This window comes from Bufo gargarizans, chromosome 2 (genome assembly GCF_014858855.1).
Source record: "Bufo gargarizans isolate SCDJY-AF-19 chromosome 2, ASM1485885v1, whole genome shotgun sequence".
NCBI lineage: Eukaryota > Metazoa > Chordata > Amphibia > Anura > Bufonidae > Bufo > Bufo gargarizans.
Window position 1 is genome coordinate 720,835,189 of NC_058081.1, and position 16,355 is coordinate 720,851,543.

The following is a 16,355-nucleotide window of genomic DNA, read 5'->3' on the forward strand; positions in this document are numbered from 1 at the left end:
TCAGAATCTTCCCACGTTTTGTTACAAGAGAACAGATAATATCAGAGATCAGAGCCGTGTACTGAAACAAAGCGCACTCTCTACAACAAAACACGGCGCCGATCCCTGTTTGGACGTCCACATTGTTATCGAGGGTCCTTCTCGACTCATCCAAACACAGGGGAAAAAATTCCAACACAAGGTTTTTTTTACCTGTGACAGCAAATTTGTCATCTAAACTCTAAAATGTCCATGCGGGTGACTTTATGTAGGAGAGACATCAAAGCGCATGAAAGATCGCATTAGGAAGCACAAATCTACTATTCGGAAAGGAAACTTACTACGACCAATTCCCCCCCATTTCCATTCACAGAAACACACCATTGCGCAATGAGGAAATACCGCGGTCTAGACGCAGGGGGAACAGAAATGCTCGATTACCGAAACGCGAAGCATATTGGATACACCGCCTCCAGACCTTAGAACCTAATTGTCTAAATCGGCGCTGAATAGTTTTCTATAGTTTTTTGTAGGTTCTTCGCTCTGATTCCCAGTTTGGTGACTCTTTAAGCCAAGAGTTTCAGAATAATCAGAGACTAAAATATGAATTGGACAATGCAACATTTGTTATTGTTGATAACATTTTTTCCTTTTTTCCCACCTGATTTGCCGCTTACCTCGCCGTCACGTGACGTCCATAGGTCATTGATTGATTGCTTTGTAGGGGCGGCTATTTAAATGCATTTGTTAATATATTTACACACATATTTATTGCCGAAACGCGTCACACTACCAGAGATATGTGACAATAAAAAAAGCAACTTTGCAAGCTACAGAGTGCCGGTCTTTTCCTATCATTATCAATCTCTGCTTGCTGTCATTGAACAGGAATATTTATGGTAGGCTCACAGGTCAAGGATTTGGAGAATCCAGCATGTGAATATTGTTTTCCGGTGGAAGTGAACGGGGTAAGAGACTCTCCGCACTGGATGCAGAAGGTTAGCCGGTTTGACGAGGATTTGGCGGCCAGAATTGGTGACTAAAGCCTTATCATATCATGGACGTATGAGCAGGGTCCTGTTATTGTCGGGTCGTTAAACATGGTGCCTGCTCAGCTTCTGAGCCTGCCCAATACACAGAGCTAATGTCTGCTATAGGCAATAACGCCGATCACAGACATTTAACCCCCTCAGACACCATGGTCAATTGTGACCACAGCATCTGAGAGCATTTTACCTTTGAAGGATCCAAGCCTACCTCAGCGATAGATCCCATGGAGGCCCGACTATGGCAGATAGGAACATAGTAGTGAATCTCCCATAGACTGCAGTGGCAATTCACTGCAGTCTATGGGAGAAGCGACTTAGCGATATAAGGGGACTAAATATGTGTCATAAATAATAATAAATAATAAATATATAATAATTCAAATAATGTCCATTTCCCCCATAATAAAAATAATTTTAAAAAATAAAGATAATTTGCAGTGGCGACAATGTGTCCCAAACTGCTCGGACTATTAAAATATAAATCCATTCATCCCATAGGGAAACGCCATAAGGAAAAAAATAATCAAATTGGCCATCTCTCTGTTTTTTTTTTGGTGCTTCACCTCCCCCCAAAAAATTGAATATAAAGGGATAAAAAAAATCCCCCACACTCCAAAATGGTATCGGTGAAAACTACAGATCGTCCCACAAAATATAAGCACTTGCTCCACTCCATAGACTTAAAAAAAAGTTATGTGGCTCAGAATATGGCGATGAAAAGAAAAAGTTATTTTTTATTAAAACACCAGAAAAACTATATACATGTGGTATCACTGTAATCGTACTGACCCGGAGGATGAAGGGAATGCTGTAAAAACCCATGAAACTAAACCAAACCGTGTGGTTTATTTTGTTCCAATTCCACCTACGTTGTATGTAATATTAAATGGTGGCAATAAAAAGTACAACTTGTCCCGCAAAAAACAAGCCCCTACGTGGCTACGTGAACAGTCTTGAAGAGGCTAACCTATATTTCATGTGTGTAGATGTTAAACGTGGGGGAAAAAAACGTGATGTGAACACAACCCTAGCTCCACGGTCTAGACTCCAGGCTGATACTTGTCACCTGCACTGAAACATTGTAACAAACTATCAGCACAGATTTGCTTGGACCGAATACAATAGCAGCGAACCCTCACCTGTAAGAAGTATTAGGTCTGTATGGGTGATGGTCGCAGAATATTACACGCATACTGATAGGCCCGGCTTAAGTCATGGGGTGTATACTGTGCAGAATATTTGTATTTTTTGTGAGCTGCCTCTGTAGATCCTGCTTTTCTACACAGTAAAGGACGTCTACAGATGTACTTGAGCCTGACAGAGGTTAATGGACGCTATGCTGGGGGTCTATGGATATGCTTGCCTTCGCACTGAGAGCCTTGCAACAAACGTGCCCTGTAAATGCAGTGTGCACATAACCTCCGTTTGTTACAATGTGTCAGTGCAGGTAAAAGACATCAGGTTGTTTAGCTCACAGAGAATTGTCTAGACTGGATACAAATGTAACAGCAAGAAGTTATAGGGCTATACAACTGCGGATTACAAAGAGATAACTGACAGCAAGCAGAGATCTTGGAGCTTAGCTTTTCTAGTCTTCTAGGCTGGAGGGGATTTTTATTAACCTCAAGGGCCACATTTAGGGCCCCCATAATGCAGCAGGGTCAGCTCTGTCCACAATCCAACCAAGTGTCTATGGACAGTTTTCAGGCCCCCATTGTATTATCCCTATTGACACATTGCAGCAGGTCAGGTAAGTGCCACAATACAGCCCCAACCAGTAAGTACCACAGGAAGCCCATAAATATTCTGCGGCAGCACAGAAAACCAGGCTGTGTATCCCGTCCTCCGTCGGAGCCCCCGCTTTCCCCCCGGTGTGCTCTGGAGAGTGTCTTGTAATTCTCAGAGTCATTATTGGACTCAATGCCAATTCAGGGAACCTTTGATAATAACTAAAAGCAACAGCGGTAATTACACTTTATACATGGAAAATGAGCGGCTCCGACCCACGACACGCCCTCGGGCTGGAAGGCAGAGCAGAAAACGGCCCTCCGATTTTAATAATTGTGGATACAGATGTATTCATTTAGCCTGACCTGTCGCATAGGAGATATTGCTGGTAGGTTACGCATGATGTCCACGGTTTAGACGGCAGCTGACCCGCCAGAGGTTTAAAGTCTAATTAATAAGTAATTATCTTAATGCTCTGTATATTATGGGTGAATTAATGACCTCAGCCAGAGAAATGTTGACAAATAGACATTAATAACATGTGTCTCACTGTATAGTCTCCCGATCCTGCTATGTTCTTGGTTACATGACCATGGGTTCAGCTGCATGGTTGACAGCTGTCCTATAAAGGGGTTGTCAGGTTTGGGAAACCTTGTCTTGTTAGAAGGGTCCCACAACAAAAGACTGATCATCGGGGCCTTCACTGGTTGATCCTCATAGGTAATCATCTTTTATTGGGTAGGGGGCACCAAAGACCACACCAACTGTCCATGTAATTAAGATATACCAGGTTCTCCACAGCAAGAACCATGCTTTGTAGTGGCCCCTACTCTCTATATATTATAGAGTGTCCCAAATAATGGATCTCTTCTATAGTGTATAAGTTATTTGAAAAGGAGTGGACCCCAGCTGTGATCAACTTTTATTGGGTTAGGGGCCTCTAAGATCTTGGGCTGTCCATCTACACCAGGTTCTCCAGAGTAAAATCCATTTGTCTAGTTGCTCCCACTCAGGTTATTAGAGGGGCCCCTCTTTATAATATTAGAACCCCCTAAGAGGACATTTAATAAAAAGGTGGACCCAAATGATGATTGGCTTAAATTGGGTAAGGGGCTCAAAGACCTTGGGCTGTCCATCTAATGGAGATACACCAGGTTCTCTAGCCATTCTTGGTAGTGGGTCCCACTTAAGTTCCCAAATAGAGAACTTCTTTATGATATTAGTATGCCTTAATAGGGCATTTGAGAAGGAGTGGACCCCACCAGTGATCAGCTAGGGTGTCCTAAATAAGGGATCTCCTCTATAGTGTTGGAACACCATTATAGGTTATTTCAAAAGGAGTGGACCCCACCTGAAATTGACTTTTATTGGGTAAGGGGCACTAAAGACGTTGGGCTGTCCATGTAATGAAGATTAACCTGGTTCTCCACACAGTCATTCCCTGTAGACCCTGTATGTACCAGATAGACCCTCACACTTGCACCTATAATGTCGATACACCATAAAGGGTGATCCTACATGGGCATTCCCATATTGGCTCCCACAAGGAAAGCTCTACATACTTGGAACGTCATCAATGTATCGGCAATGATTGATAAAATAGTCCTAGATTAGTAAACTTCCATCAAAAAGTAATCAAGAACAACTTACCTTGTACTATGAGAAAGGCCTGTGTAGTATGGGGCTTATCCTGGGTCTGGTAGGAGCAGGTATATAAACCTTCATCTGCCACATCCAGTTGGGTAATCACAATGCTGAATTCAGTCTTGTTGTAGTTCAGGAGTTGGACACGAGGGTCTATGGACCATTTGTCATTGCCCGCATACAGGATGTTGGACCGGTTGAGCCAGGCCACTCGCGTCACTTGGTCATCAATGGAACAACTGATGGAAGATAAAAAAACACATAAGAAATTGATGATTTAGCAATAGCCATCTAAGAGAGTCTTTTCTAAAGAGTGGTCTTTAGATACTGTGGCATTGGCATTTCCTTGGATGGCCCAGGTATAGCTTAAAGCTGTTGGCCAGGGTTGTCCAAAGATAACGCGGCCATCTGTCTTCAGGTTCTGTGTGGTATTACAGCTCAGCCGTGTTTATTGTAATTGAGCTAAACTACAAAACCAGACAAAAGCCACAGACATGGTTGGCATGCTTTGAAGAAAGCAGCCATGTTCTTCTAGCCTAGACATCCCAGGACTCTCTGAGACACAGGAAGTCCAAGCAATGCCTCAGTAATTTGTACAGGAGATCATATGCACAACGGATAAATAATAGGACAATAGACAAATCACTGTAGATTATAACACAAAAATATCAGCAGAAAGCGACCCAAAATTTTTGGGCTCTGCAGCAATTTTCTAGGCGCATTGTCTTCCTAATTCCTGAGATTTGTTCATCCCTGATGTACAATATTGTTACCCACCTCACCCCATCACATCTGAGGGTCCACACTGGCAGACACTACACCATTTGCTGATCACATGAGGTTCTCTAGCAGCTAGACTCACCTCACCTGGCTCCTGTTGCTGGTCCTGGCCGTGGCTCAGAAGAATGATGAGATGCCTAAGCTAAGTCAACCCTGTGCCAAACCAATCATGGCCATAAAGGATCCACTGCAGGCTATTCTAACATCTACGTCTTATTAAAATGCACTCATCAAACTCAAGAATAGGGATGAGCGAACTCGAACTGTATAGTTCGGGTTCGTACCGAATTTTGGGGTGTCCGTGACACGGACCCGAACCCGGACATTTTCGTAAAAGTCCGGGTTCGGGTTCGGTGTTCGTCGCTTTCTTCGCGCTTTTGTGACGCTTTCTTGGCGCTTTTTGAAAGGCTGCAAAGCAGCCAATCAACAAGCGTCATACTACTTGCCCCAAGAGGCCATCACAGCCATGCCTACTATTGGCATGGCTGTGATTGGCCAGAGCACCATGTGACCCAGCCTCTATTTAAGCTGGAGTCACATAGCGCCGCCCGTCACTCTGCTCTGATTAGCGTAGGGAGAGGTTGCGGCTGCGACAGTAGGGCGAGATTAGGCAGATTAACTCCTCCAAAGGACTTGATTAACTGATCGATCTGCAGCTGTGGATCATTGAGCTGCTGATCCTCAATTGCTCACTGTTTTTAGGCTGCACAGACCGTTTGTCAGTCTCATTTTTCTGGGGTGATCGGCGGCCATTTTGTGTCTTGTGGTGCGCCAGCACAAGCTGCGACCAAGTGCATTTAACCCTCAATGGTGTGGTTGTTTTTTGGCTAAAGCCTACATCAGGGTGAAGCTGTGACACCAAGTGCATTTAACCAGCAATAGTCTGTTCATTTTTTGGCCATATACAAAATCAGGGGCAAGCTGCGCCTGTCACCAAGTGCATTTAACCCTCAATGGTGTGGTTGTTTTTTGGCTAAAGCCTACATCAGGGTGAAGCTGTCACACCAAGTGCATTTAACCAGCAATAGTCTGTTCATTTTTTGGCCATATACAAAATCAGGGGCAAGCTGCGCCTGTCACCAAGTGCATTTAACCCTCAATGGTGTGGTTGTTTTTTGGCTAAAGCCTACATCAGGGTGAAGCTGTCACACCAAGTGCATTTAACCAGCAATAGTCTGTTCATTTTTTGGCCATATCCCAGTCTAATTCTGTCACTAAATCCATACCGGTCACCCAGCGCCTAAATACTAGGCCTCAAATTTATATCCAGCTAAATCTGTCCCTAGTGCTGTAGCTGGGCGAGTTATTTAGTGTCCGTTCAAGCACATTTCTTGTTCTGGGTTGAAATACAATTCCCAATTTAGCAATTTCATAATTTAGTGGTTCCTGCTATATCAGAGCTCTTTGAAATCTATCCCAAAAAGGGTATATAATATTGAAGGTGCACATAGGGTCATTCAGAGTAACTTCACACACACCCGCTACTGTGTATTTCCAAGTCTAATTCTGTCACTAAATCCATACCGGTGACCCAGCGCCTAAATACTAGGCCTCAAATTTAATTCCCTCTAAATCTCTCGTTACCCACCGCTGTACTGTTGTTGCTGGGCAAGATATTTAGTGTCCGTCAAAGCACATTTTTTGTTCTGGGTTGAAGTACAATTCCCAATTTAGCAATTTCATAATTTAGTGGTTTCTGCTATATCAGAGCTATTTGAAATCTATCCCAAAAAGGGTATATAATATTGAAGGTGCACATAGGGTCATTCAGAATAACTTCACACACACCCGCTACTGTGTATTTCCAAGTCTAATTCTGTCACTAAACCCATACCTGTCACCCAGCGCCTAAATACTAGGCCTCAAATTTAAATCCCTCTAAATCTCTCGTTACCGTTGTCCTGTTGTAGCTGGGAAAGTTATTTAGTGCCCGTCAAAGCACATTTTTTGTTCTGGGTTGAAGTACAATTCCCAATTTAGCAATTTCATAATTTAGTGGTTTCTGCTATATCAGAGCTATTTGAAATCTATCCCAAAAAGGGTATATAATATTGAAGGTGCACATAGGGTCATTCAGAATAACTTCACACACACCCGCTACTGTGTATTTCCAAGTCTAATTCTGTCACTAAATCCATACCGGTGACCCAGCGCCTAAATACTAGGCCTCAAATTTAATTCCCTCTAAATCTCTCGTTACCCACCGGTGTACTGTTGTTGCTGGGCAAGATATTTAGTGTCCGTCAAAGCACATTTTTTGTTCTGGGTTGAAGTACAATTCCCAATTTAGCAATTTCATAATTTAGTGGTTTCTGCTATATCAGAGCTATTTGAAATCTATCCCAAAAAGGGTATATAATATTGAAGGTGCACATAGGGTCATTCAGAATAACTTCACACACACCCGCTACTGTGTATTTCCAAGTCTAATTCTGTCACTAAACCCATACCTGTCACCCAGCGCCTAAATACTAGGCCTCAAATTTAAATCCCTCTAAATCTCTCGTTACCGTTGTCCTGTTGTAGCTGGGAAAGTTATTTAGTGCCCGTCAAAGCACATTTTTTGTTCTGGGTTGAAGTACAATTCCCAATTTAGCAATTTCATAATTTAGTGGTTCCTGCTATATCAGAGCTATTTGAAATCTATCCCAAAAAGGGTATATAATATTGAAGGTGCACATAGGGTCATTCAGAATAACTTCACACACACCCGCTACTGTGTATTTCCAAGTCTAATTCTGTCACTAAATCCATACCGGTGACCCAGCGCCTAAATACTAGGCCTCAAATTTAATTCCCTCTAAATCTCTCGTTACCCACCGCTGTACTGTTGTTGCTGGGCAAGATATTTAGTGTCCGTCAAAGCACATTTTTTGTTCTGGGTTGAAGTACAATTCCCAATTTAGCAATTTCATAATTTAGTGGTTTCTGCTATATCAGAGCTATTTGAAATCTATCCCTAAAAGGGTATATAATATTGAAGGTGCACATAGGGTCATTCAGAATAACTTCACACACACCCGCTACTGTGTATTTCCAAGTCTAATTCTGTCACTAAACCCATACCTGTCACCCAGCGCCTAAATACTAGGCCTCAAATTTATATCCAGCTAAATCTGTCCCTAGTGCTGTAGCTGGGCGAGTTATTTAGTGTCCGTTCAAGCACATTTCTTGTTCTGGGTTGAAATACAATTCCCAATTTAGCAATTTCATAATTTAGTGGTTCCTGCTATATCAGAGCTCTTTGAAATCTATCCCAAAAAGGGTATATAATATTGAAGGTGCACATAGGGTCATTCAGAGTAACTTCACACACACCCGCTACTGTGTATTTCCAAGTCTAATTCTGTCACTAAACCCATACCTGTCACCCAGCGCCTAAATACTAGGCCTCAAATTTAATTCCCTCTAAATCTCTCGTTACCCACCGCTGTACTGTTGTTGCTGGGCAAGATATTTAGTGTCCGTCAAAGCACATTTTTTGTTCTGGGTTGAAGTACAATTCCCAATTTAGCAATTTCATAATTTAGTGGTTTCTGCTATATCAGAGCTATTTGAAATCTATCCCAAAAAGGGTATATAATATTGAAGGTGCACATAGGGTCATTCAGAATAACTTCACACACACCCGCTACTGTGTATTTCCAAGTCTAATTCTGTCACTAAACCCATACCTGTCACCCAGCGCCTAAATACTAGGCCTCAAATTTAAATCCCTCTAAATCTCTCGTTACCGTTGTCCTGTTGTAGCTGGGAAAGTTATTTAGTGCCCGTCAAAGCACATTTTTTGTTCTGGGTTGAAGTACAATTCCCAATTTAGCAATTTCATAATTTAGTGGTTCCTGCTATATCAGAGCTATTTGAAATCTATCCCAAAAAGGGTATATAATATTGAAGGTGCACATAGGGTCATTCAGAATAACTTCACACACACCCGCTACTGTGTATTTCCAAGTCTAATTCTGTCACTAAATCCATACCGGTGACCCAGCGCCTAAATACTAGGCCTCAAATTTAATTCCCTCTAAATCTCTCGTTACCCACCGGTGTACTGTTGTTGCTGGGCAAGATATTTAGTGTCCGTCAAAGCACATTTTTTGTTCTGGGTTGAAGTACAATTCCCAATTTAGCAATTTCATAATTTAGTGGTTTCTGCTATATCAGAGCTATTTGAAATCTATCCCTAAAAGGGTATATAATATTGAAGGTGCACATAGGGTCATTCAGAATAACTTCACACACACCCGCTACTGTGTATTTCCAAGTCTAATTCTGTCACTAAACCCATACCTGTCACCCAGCGCCTAAATACTAGGCCTCAAATTTAAATCCCTCTAAATCTCTCGTTACCGTTGTCCTGTTGTAGCTGGGAAAGTTATTTAGTGCCCGTCAAAGCACATTTTTTGTTCTGGGTTGAAGTACAATTCCCAATTTAGCAATTTCATAATTTAGTGGTTCCTGCTATATCAGAGCTATTTGAAATCTATCCCAAAAAGGGTATATAATATTGAAGGTGCACATTGGGTCATTCAGAATAACTTCACACACACGCTTCTGTGCATTTCCAAGTCTAATTCTGTCACTAAATCCATACCGGTGACCCAGCGCCTAAATACTAGGCCTCAAATTTAATTCCCTCTAAATCTCTCGTTACCCACCGCTGTACTGTTGTTGCTGGGCAAGATATTTAGTGTCCGTCAAAGCACATTTTTTGTTCTGGGTTGAAGTACAATTCCCAATTTAGCAATTTCATAATTTAGTGGTTTCTGCTATATCAGAGCTATTTGAAATCTATCCCTAAAAGGGTATATAATATTGAAGGTGCACATAGGGTCATTCAGAATAACTTCACACACACGCTTCTGTGTATTTCCAAGTCTAATTCTGTCACTAAATCCATACCGGTGACCCAGCGCCTAAATACTAGGCCTCAAATTTAATTCCCTCTAAATCTCTCGTTACCCACCGTTGTACTGTTGTTGCTGGGCAAGATATTTAGTGTCCGTCAAAGCACATTTTTTGTTCTGGGTTGAAGTACAATTCCCAATTTAGCAATTTCATAATTTAGTGGTTTCTGCTATATCAGAGCTATTTGAAATCTATCCCTAAAAGGGTATATAATATTCAAGGTGCACATTGGGTCATTCAGAATAACTTCACACACACACGCTTCTGTGCATTTCCAAGTCTAATTCTGTCACTAAATCCATACCGGTCACCCAGCGCCTAAATACTAGGCCTCAAATTTATATCCCGCTGAATTTGAATACAATACATTGGGCCAAATAATATATTTGTTGTTGTGGTGAACCATAACAATGAGAAAAACATCTAGTAAGGGACGCGGACGTGGACATGGTCGTGGTGGTGTTAGTGGACCCTCTGGTGCTGGGAGAGGACGTGGCCGTTCTGCCACATCCACACGTCCTAGTGTACCAACTACTTCAGGTCCCAGTAGCCGCCAGAATTTACAGCGATATATGGTGGGGCCCAATGCCGTTCTAAGGATGGTAAGGCCTGAGCAGGTACAGGCATTAGTCAATTGGGTGGCCGACAGTGGATCCAGCACGTTCACATTATCTCCCACCCAGTCTTCTGCAGAAAGCGCACAGATGGCGCCTGAAAACCAACCCCATCAGTCTGTCACATCACCCCCATGCATACCAGGGAAACTGTCTCAGCCTCAAGTTATGCAGCAGTCTCTTATGCTGTTTGAAGACTCCGCTGGCAGGGTTTCCCAAGGGCATCCACCTAGCCCTTCCCCAGCGGTGAAAGACATAGAATGCACTGACGCACAACCACTTATGTTTCCTGATGATGAGGACATGGGAATACCACCTCAGCATGTCTCTGATGATGACGAAACACAGGTGCCAACTGCTGCGTCTTTCTGCAGTGTGCAGACTGAACAGGAGGTCAGGGATCAAGACTGGGTGGAAGACGATGCAGGGGACGATGAGGTCCTAGACCCCACATGGAATGAAGGTCGTGCCACTGACTTTCACAGTTCGGAGGAAGAGGCAGTGGTGAGACCGAGCCAACAGCGTAGCAAAAGAGGGAGCAGTGGGCAAAAGCAGAACACCCGCCGCCAAGAGACTCCGCCTGCTACTGACCGCCGCCATCTGGGACCGAGCACCCCAAAGGCAGCTTCAAGGAGTTCCCTGGCATGGCACTTCTTCAAACAATGTGCTGACGACAAGACCCGAGTGGTTTGCACGCTGTGCCATCAGAGCCTGAAGCGAGGCATTAACGTTCTGAACCTGAGCACAACCTGCATGACCAGGCACCTGCATGCAAAGCATGAACTGCAGTGGAGTAAACACCTTAAAACCAAGGAAGTCACTCAGGCTCCCCCTGCTACCTCTTCTGCTGCTGCCGCCTCGGCCTATTCTGCTGCTGCCGCCTCGGCCTCTTCCTCCGCCTCTGGAGGAACGTTGGCACCTGCCGCCCAGCAAACAGGGGATGTACCACCAACACCACCACCACCACCTCCGTCACCAAGCGTCTCAACCATGTCACACGCCAGCGTTCAGCTCTCCATCTCACAAACATTTGATAGAAAGCGTAAATTCCCACCTAGCCACCCTCGATCCCTGGCCCTGAATGCCAGCATTTCTAAACTACTGGCCTATGAAATGCTGTCATTTAGGCTGGTGGACACAGACAGCTTCAAACAGCTCATGTCGCTTGCTGTCCCACAGTATGTTGTTCCCAGCCGGCACTACTTCTCCAAGAGAGCCGTGCCTTCCCTGCACAACCAAGTATCCGATAAAATCAAGTGTGCACTGCGCAACGCCATCTGTAGCAAGGTCCACCTAACCACAGATACGTGGACCAGTAAGCACGGCCAGGGACGCTATATCTCCCTAACTGCACACTGGGTAAATGTAGTGGCAGCTGGGCCCCAGGCGGAGAGCTGTTTGGCGCACGTCCTTCCGCCGCCAAGGATCGCAGGGCAACATTCTTTGCCTCCTGTTGCCACCTCCTCCTTCTCGGCTTCCTCCTCCTCTTCTTCCACCTGCTCATCCAGTCAGCCACACACCTTCACCACCAACTTCAGCACAGCCCGGGGTAAACGTCAGCAGGCCATTCTGAAACTCATATGTTTGGGGGACAGGCCCCACACCGCACAGGAGTTGTGGCGGGGTATAGAACAACAGACCGACGAGTGGTTGCTGCCGGTGAGCCTCAAGCCCGGCCTGGTGGTGTGTGATAATGGGCGAAATCTCGTTGCAGCTCTGGGACTAGCCAATTTGACGCACATCCCTTGCTTGGCGCATGTGCTGAATTTGGTGGTGCAGAAGTTCATTCACAACTACCCCGACATGTCAGAGCTGCTGCATAAAGTGCGGGCCGTCTGTTCGCGCTTCCGGCGTTCACATCCTGCTGCTGCTCGCCTGTCTGCGCTACAGCGTAACTTCGGCCTTCCCGCTCACCGCCTCATATGCGACGTGCCCACCAGGTGGAACTCCACCTTGCACATGCTGGACAGACTGTGCGAGCAGCAGCAGGCCATAGTGGAGTTTCAGCTGCAGCACGCACGGGTCAGTCGCACTGCGGAACAGCACCACTTCACTACCAATGACTGGGCCTCCATGCGAGACCTGTGTGCCCTGTTGCGCTGTTTCGAGTACTCCACCAACATGGCCAGTGGCGATGACACCGTTATCAGCGTTACAATACCACTTCTATGTCTCCTTGAGAAAACACTTAGGGCGATGATGGAACAGGAGGTGGCCCAGGAGGAGGAGGAGGAGGATGAGGAAGAGGGGTCATTTTTAGCACTTTCAGGCCAGTCTCTTCGAAGTGACTCAGAGGGAGGTTTTTGCAACAGCAGAGGCCAGGTACAAATGTGGCCAGCCAGGGCCCACTACTGGAGGACGAGGAGGACGAGGATGAGGAGGAGGTGGAGGAGGATGAGGATGAAGCATGGTCACAGCGGGGTGGCACCCAACGCAGCTCGGGTCCATCACTGGTGCGTGGCTGGGGGGAAAGGCAGGACGATGACGATACGCCTCCCACAGAGGACAGCTTGTCCTTACCCCTGGGCAGCCTGGCACACATGAGCGACTACATGCTGCAGTGCCTGCGCAACGACAGCAGAGTTGCCCACATTTTAACCTGTGCGGACTACTGGGTTGCCACCCTGCTGGATCCACGCTACAAAGACAATGTGCCCACCTTACTTCCTGCACTGGAGCGTGATAGGAAGATGCGCGAGTACAAGCGCACGTTGGTAGACGCGCTACTGAGAGCATTCCCAAATGTCACAGGGGAACAAGTGGAAGCCCAAGGCCAAGGCAGAGGAGGAGCAAGAGGTCGCCAAGGCAGCTGTGTCACGGCCAGCTCCTCTGAGGGCAGGGTTAGCATGGCAGAGATGTGGAAAACTTTTGTCAACACGCCACAGCTAACTGCACCACCACCTGATACGCAACGTGTTAGCAGGAGGCAACATTTTACTAACATGGTGGAACAGTACGTGTGCACACCCCTCCACGTACTGACTGATGGTTCGGCCCCATTCAACTTCTGGGTCTCTAAATTGTCCACGTGGCCAGAGCTAGCCTTTTATGCCTTGGAGGTGCTGGCCTGCCCGGCAGCCAGCGTTTTGTCTGAACGTGTATTCAGCACGGCAGGGGGCGTCATTACAGACAAACGCAGCCGCCTGTCTACAGCCAATGTGGACAAGCTGACGTTCATAAAAATGAACCAGGCATGGATCCCACAGGACCTGTCCGTCCCTTGTCCAGATTAGACATTAACTACCTCCCCATAACCATATATTATTGGACTCCAGGGCACTTCCTCATTCAATCCTATTTTTATTTTCATTTTACCATTATATTGCGATGCTACCCAAAGTTGAATGAACCTCTCCTCTGCCTGTGTGCTAGGCCTAAATATATGCCAATGGACTGTTGCAGTGGTGGCTGACATGAAGCCTGATTCTCTGCTATGACATGCAGACTAATTCTCTGCTGACATGAAGCCAGATTGTCTGTTACGGGACCTCTCTCCTCTGCCTGGGTGCTGGGCCTAAATTTATGACAATGGACTGTTGCAGTGGTGGGTGACGTGAAGCCTGATTCTCTGCTATGACATGCAGACTGATTCTCTGCTGTCATGAAGCCAGATTGTCTGTTACGGGACCTCTCTCCTCTGCCTGTGTGTGTGCTGGGCCTAAATTTATGACAATGGACTGTTGCAGTGGTGGCTGACGTGAAGCCTGATTCTCTGCTATGACATGCAGACTGATTCTCTGCTGTCATGAAGCCAGATTGTCTGTTACGGGACCTTTCTCCTCTACCTGGGTTCTGGGCCTAAATTTATGAAAATTGACTCTTACAGTGGTGGGTGACGTGAAGCCTGATTCTCTGCTATGATATGAAGACTGATTCTCTGCTGACATGAAGCCAGATTGTCTGTTACGGGACCTTTCTCCTCTGCCTGGGTTCTGGGCCTAAATTTATGAAAATTGACTCTTACAGTGGTGGGTGACGTGAAGCCTGATTCTCTGCTATGATATGAAGACTGATTCTCTGCTGACATGAAGCCAGATTGTCTGTTACGGGACCTTTCTCCTCTGCCTGGGTTCTGGGCCTAAATTTATGAAAATTGACTCTTACAGTGGTGGGTGACGTGAAGCCTGATTCTCTGCTATGATATGAAGACTGATTCTCTGCTGACATGAAGCCAGATTGTCTGTTACGGGACCTTTCTCCTCTGCCTGGGTTCTGGGCCTAAATTTATGAAAATTGACTCTTACAGTGGTGGGTGACGTGAAGCCTGATTCTCTGCTATGATATGAAGACTGATTCTCTGCTGACATGAAGCCAGATTGTCTGTTACGGGACCTTTCTCCTCTGCCTGGGTTCTGGGCCTAAATTTATGAAAATTGACTCTTACAGTGGTGGGTGACGTGAAGCCTGATTCTCTGCTATGATATGAAGACTGATTCTCTGCTGACATGAAGCCAGATTGTCTGTTACGGGACCTTTCTCCTCTGCCTGGGTTCTGGGCCTAAATTTATGAAAATTGACTCTTACAGTGGTGGGTGACGTGAAGCCTGATTCTCTGCTATGATATGAAGACTGATTCTCTGCTGACATGAAGCCAGATTGTCTGTTACGGGACCTTTCTCCTCTGCCTGGGTTCTGGGCCTAAATTTATGAAAATTGACTCTTACAGTGGTGGGTGACGTGAAGCCTGATTCTCTGCTATGATATGAAGACTGATTCTCTGCTGACATGAAGCCAGATTGTCTGTTACGGGACCTTTCTCCTCTGCCTGGGTTCTGGGCCTAAATTTATGAAAATTGACTCTTACAGTGGTGGGTGACGTGAAGCCTGATTCTCTGCTATGATATGAAGACTGATTCTCTGCTGACATGAAGCCAGATTGTCTGTTACGGGACCTCTCTCCTCTGCCTGGGTGCTGGGCCTAAATATATGCCAATGGACTGTTGCAGTGGTGGCTGACGTGAAGCCTCATTCTCTGCTATGACATGCAGACTAATTCTCTGCTGACATGAAGACAGATTCTCTGTTACGGGACCTCTCTCCTCTGCCTGGGTGCCGGGGCCTAAATATCTGAGAATGGACTGTTCCAGTGGTGGCTGACGTGAAGCCTCATTCTCTGCTATGACATGCAGACTAATTCTCTGCTGACATGAAGACAGATTCTCTGTTACGGGACCTCCCTCCTCTGCCTGGGTGCTGGGCCTAAATATATGCCAATGGACTGTTGCAGTGGTGGCTGACGTGAAGCCTCATTCTCTGCTATGACATGCAGACTAATTCTCTGCTGACATGAAGACAGATTCTCTGTTACGGGACCTCCCTCCTCTGCCTGGGTGCTGGGCCTAAATATATGCCAATGGACTGTTGCAGTGGTGGCTGACGTGAAGCCTCATTCTCTGCTATGACATGCAGAATGATTCTCTGCTGACATGAAGACAGATTCTCTGTTACGGGACCTCTCTCCTCTGCCTGTGTGTGTGCTGGGCCTAAATATATGCCAATGGACTGTTGCAGTGGTGGCTGACGTGAAGCCTCATTCTCTGCTATGACATGCAGACTGATTCTCTGCTGACATGAAGACAGATTCTCTGTTACGGGACCTCTCTCCTCTGCCTGGGTGCCGGGGCCTAAATATCTGAGAATGGACTGTTCCAGT

The 16,355-nt window shown here is 45.7% G+C and overlaps 1 protein-coding gene across 1 annotated transcript in view; it reads right to left on the reverse strand.

Moving 5' to 3' along the window:
- Nucleotides 1-16,355, reverse strand: part of IGLON5 (IgLON family member 5) — a 414,181-nt gene that overhangs the window by 76,061 nt on the left and 321,765 nt on the right. Inside the window, exon 3 of the mRNA XM_044277736.1 lies at nt 4,407-4,639. Coding sequence (XP_044133671.1) covers nt 4,407-4,639 — 233 coding nt within the window. The remainder of the gene's footprint in view (nt 1-4,406; nt 4,640-16,355) is intronic.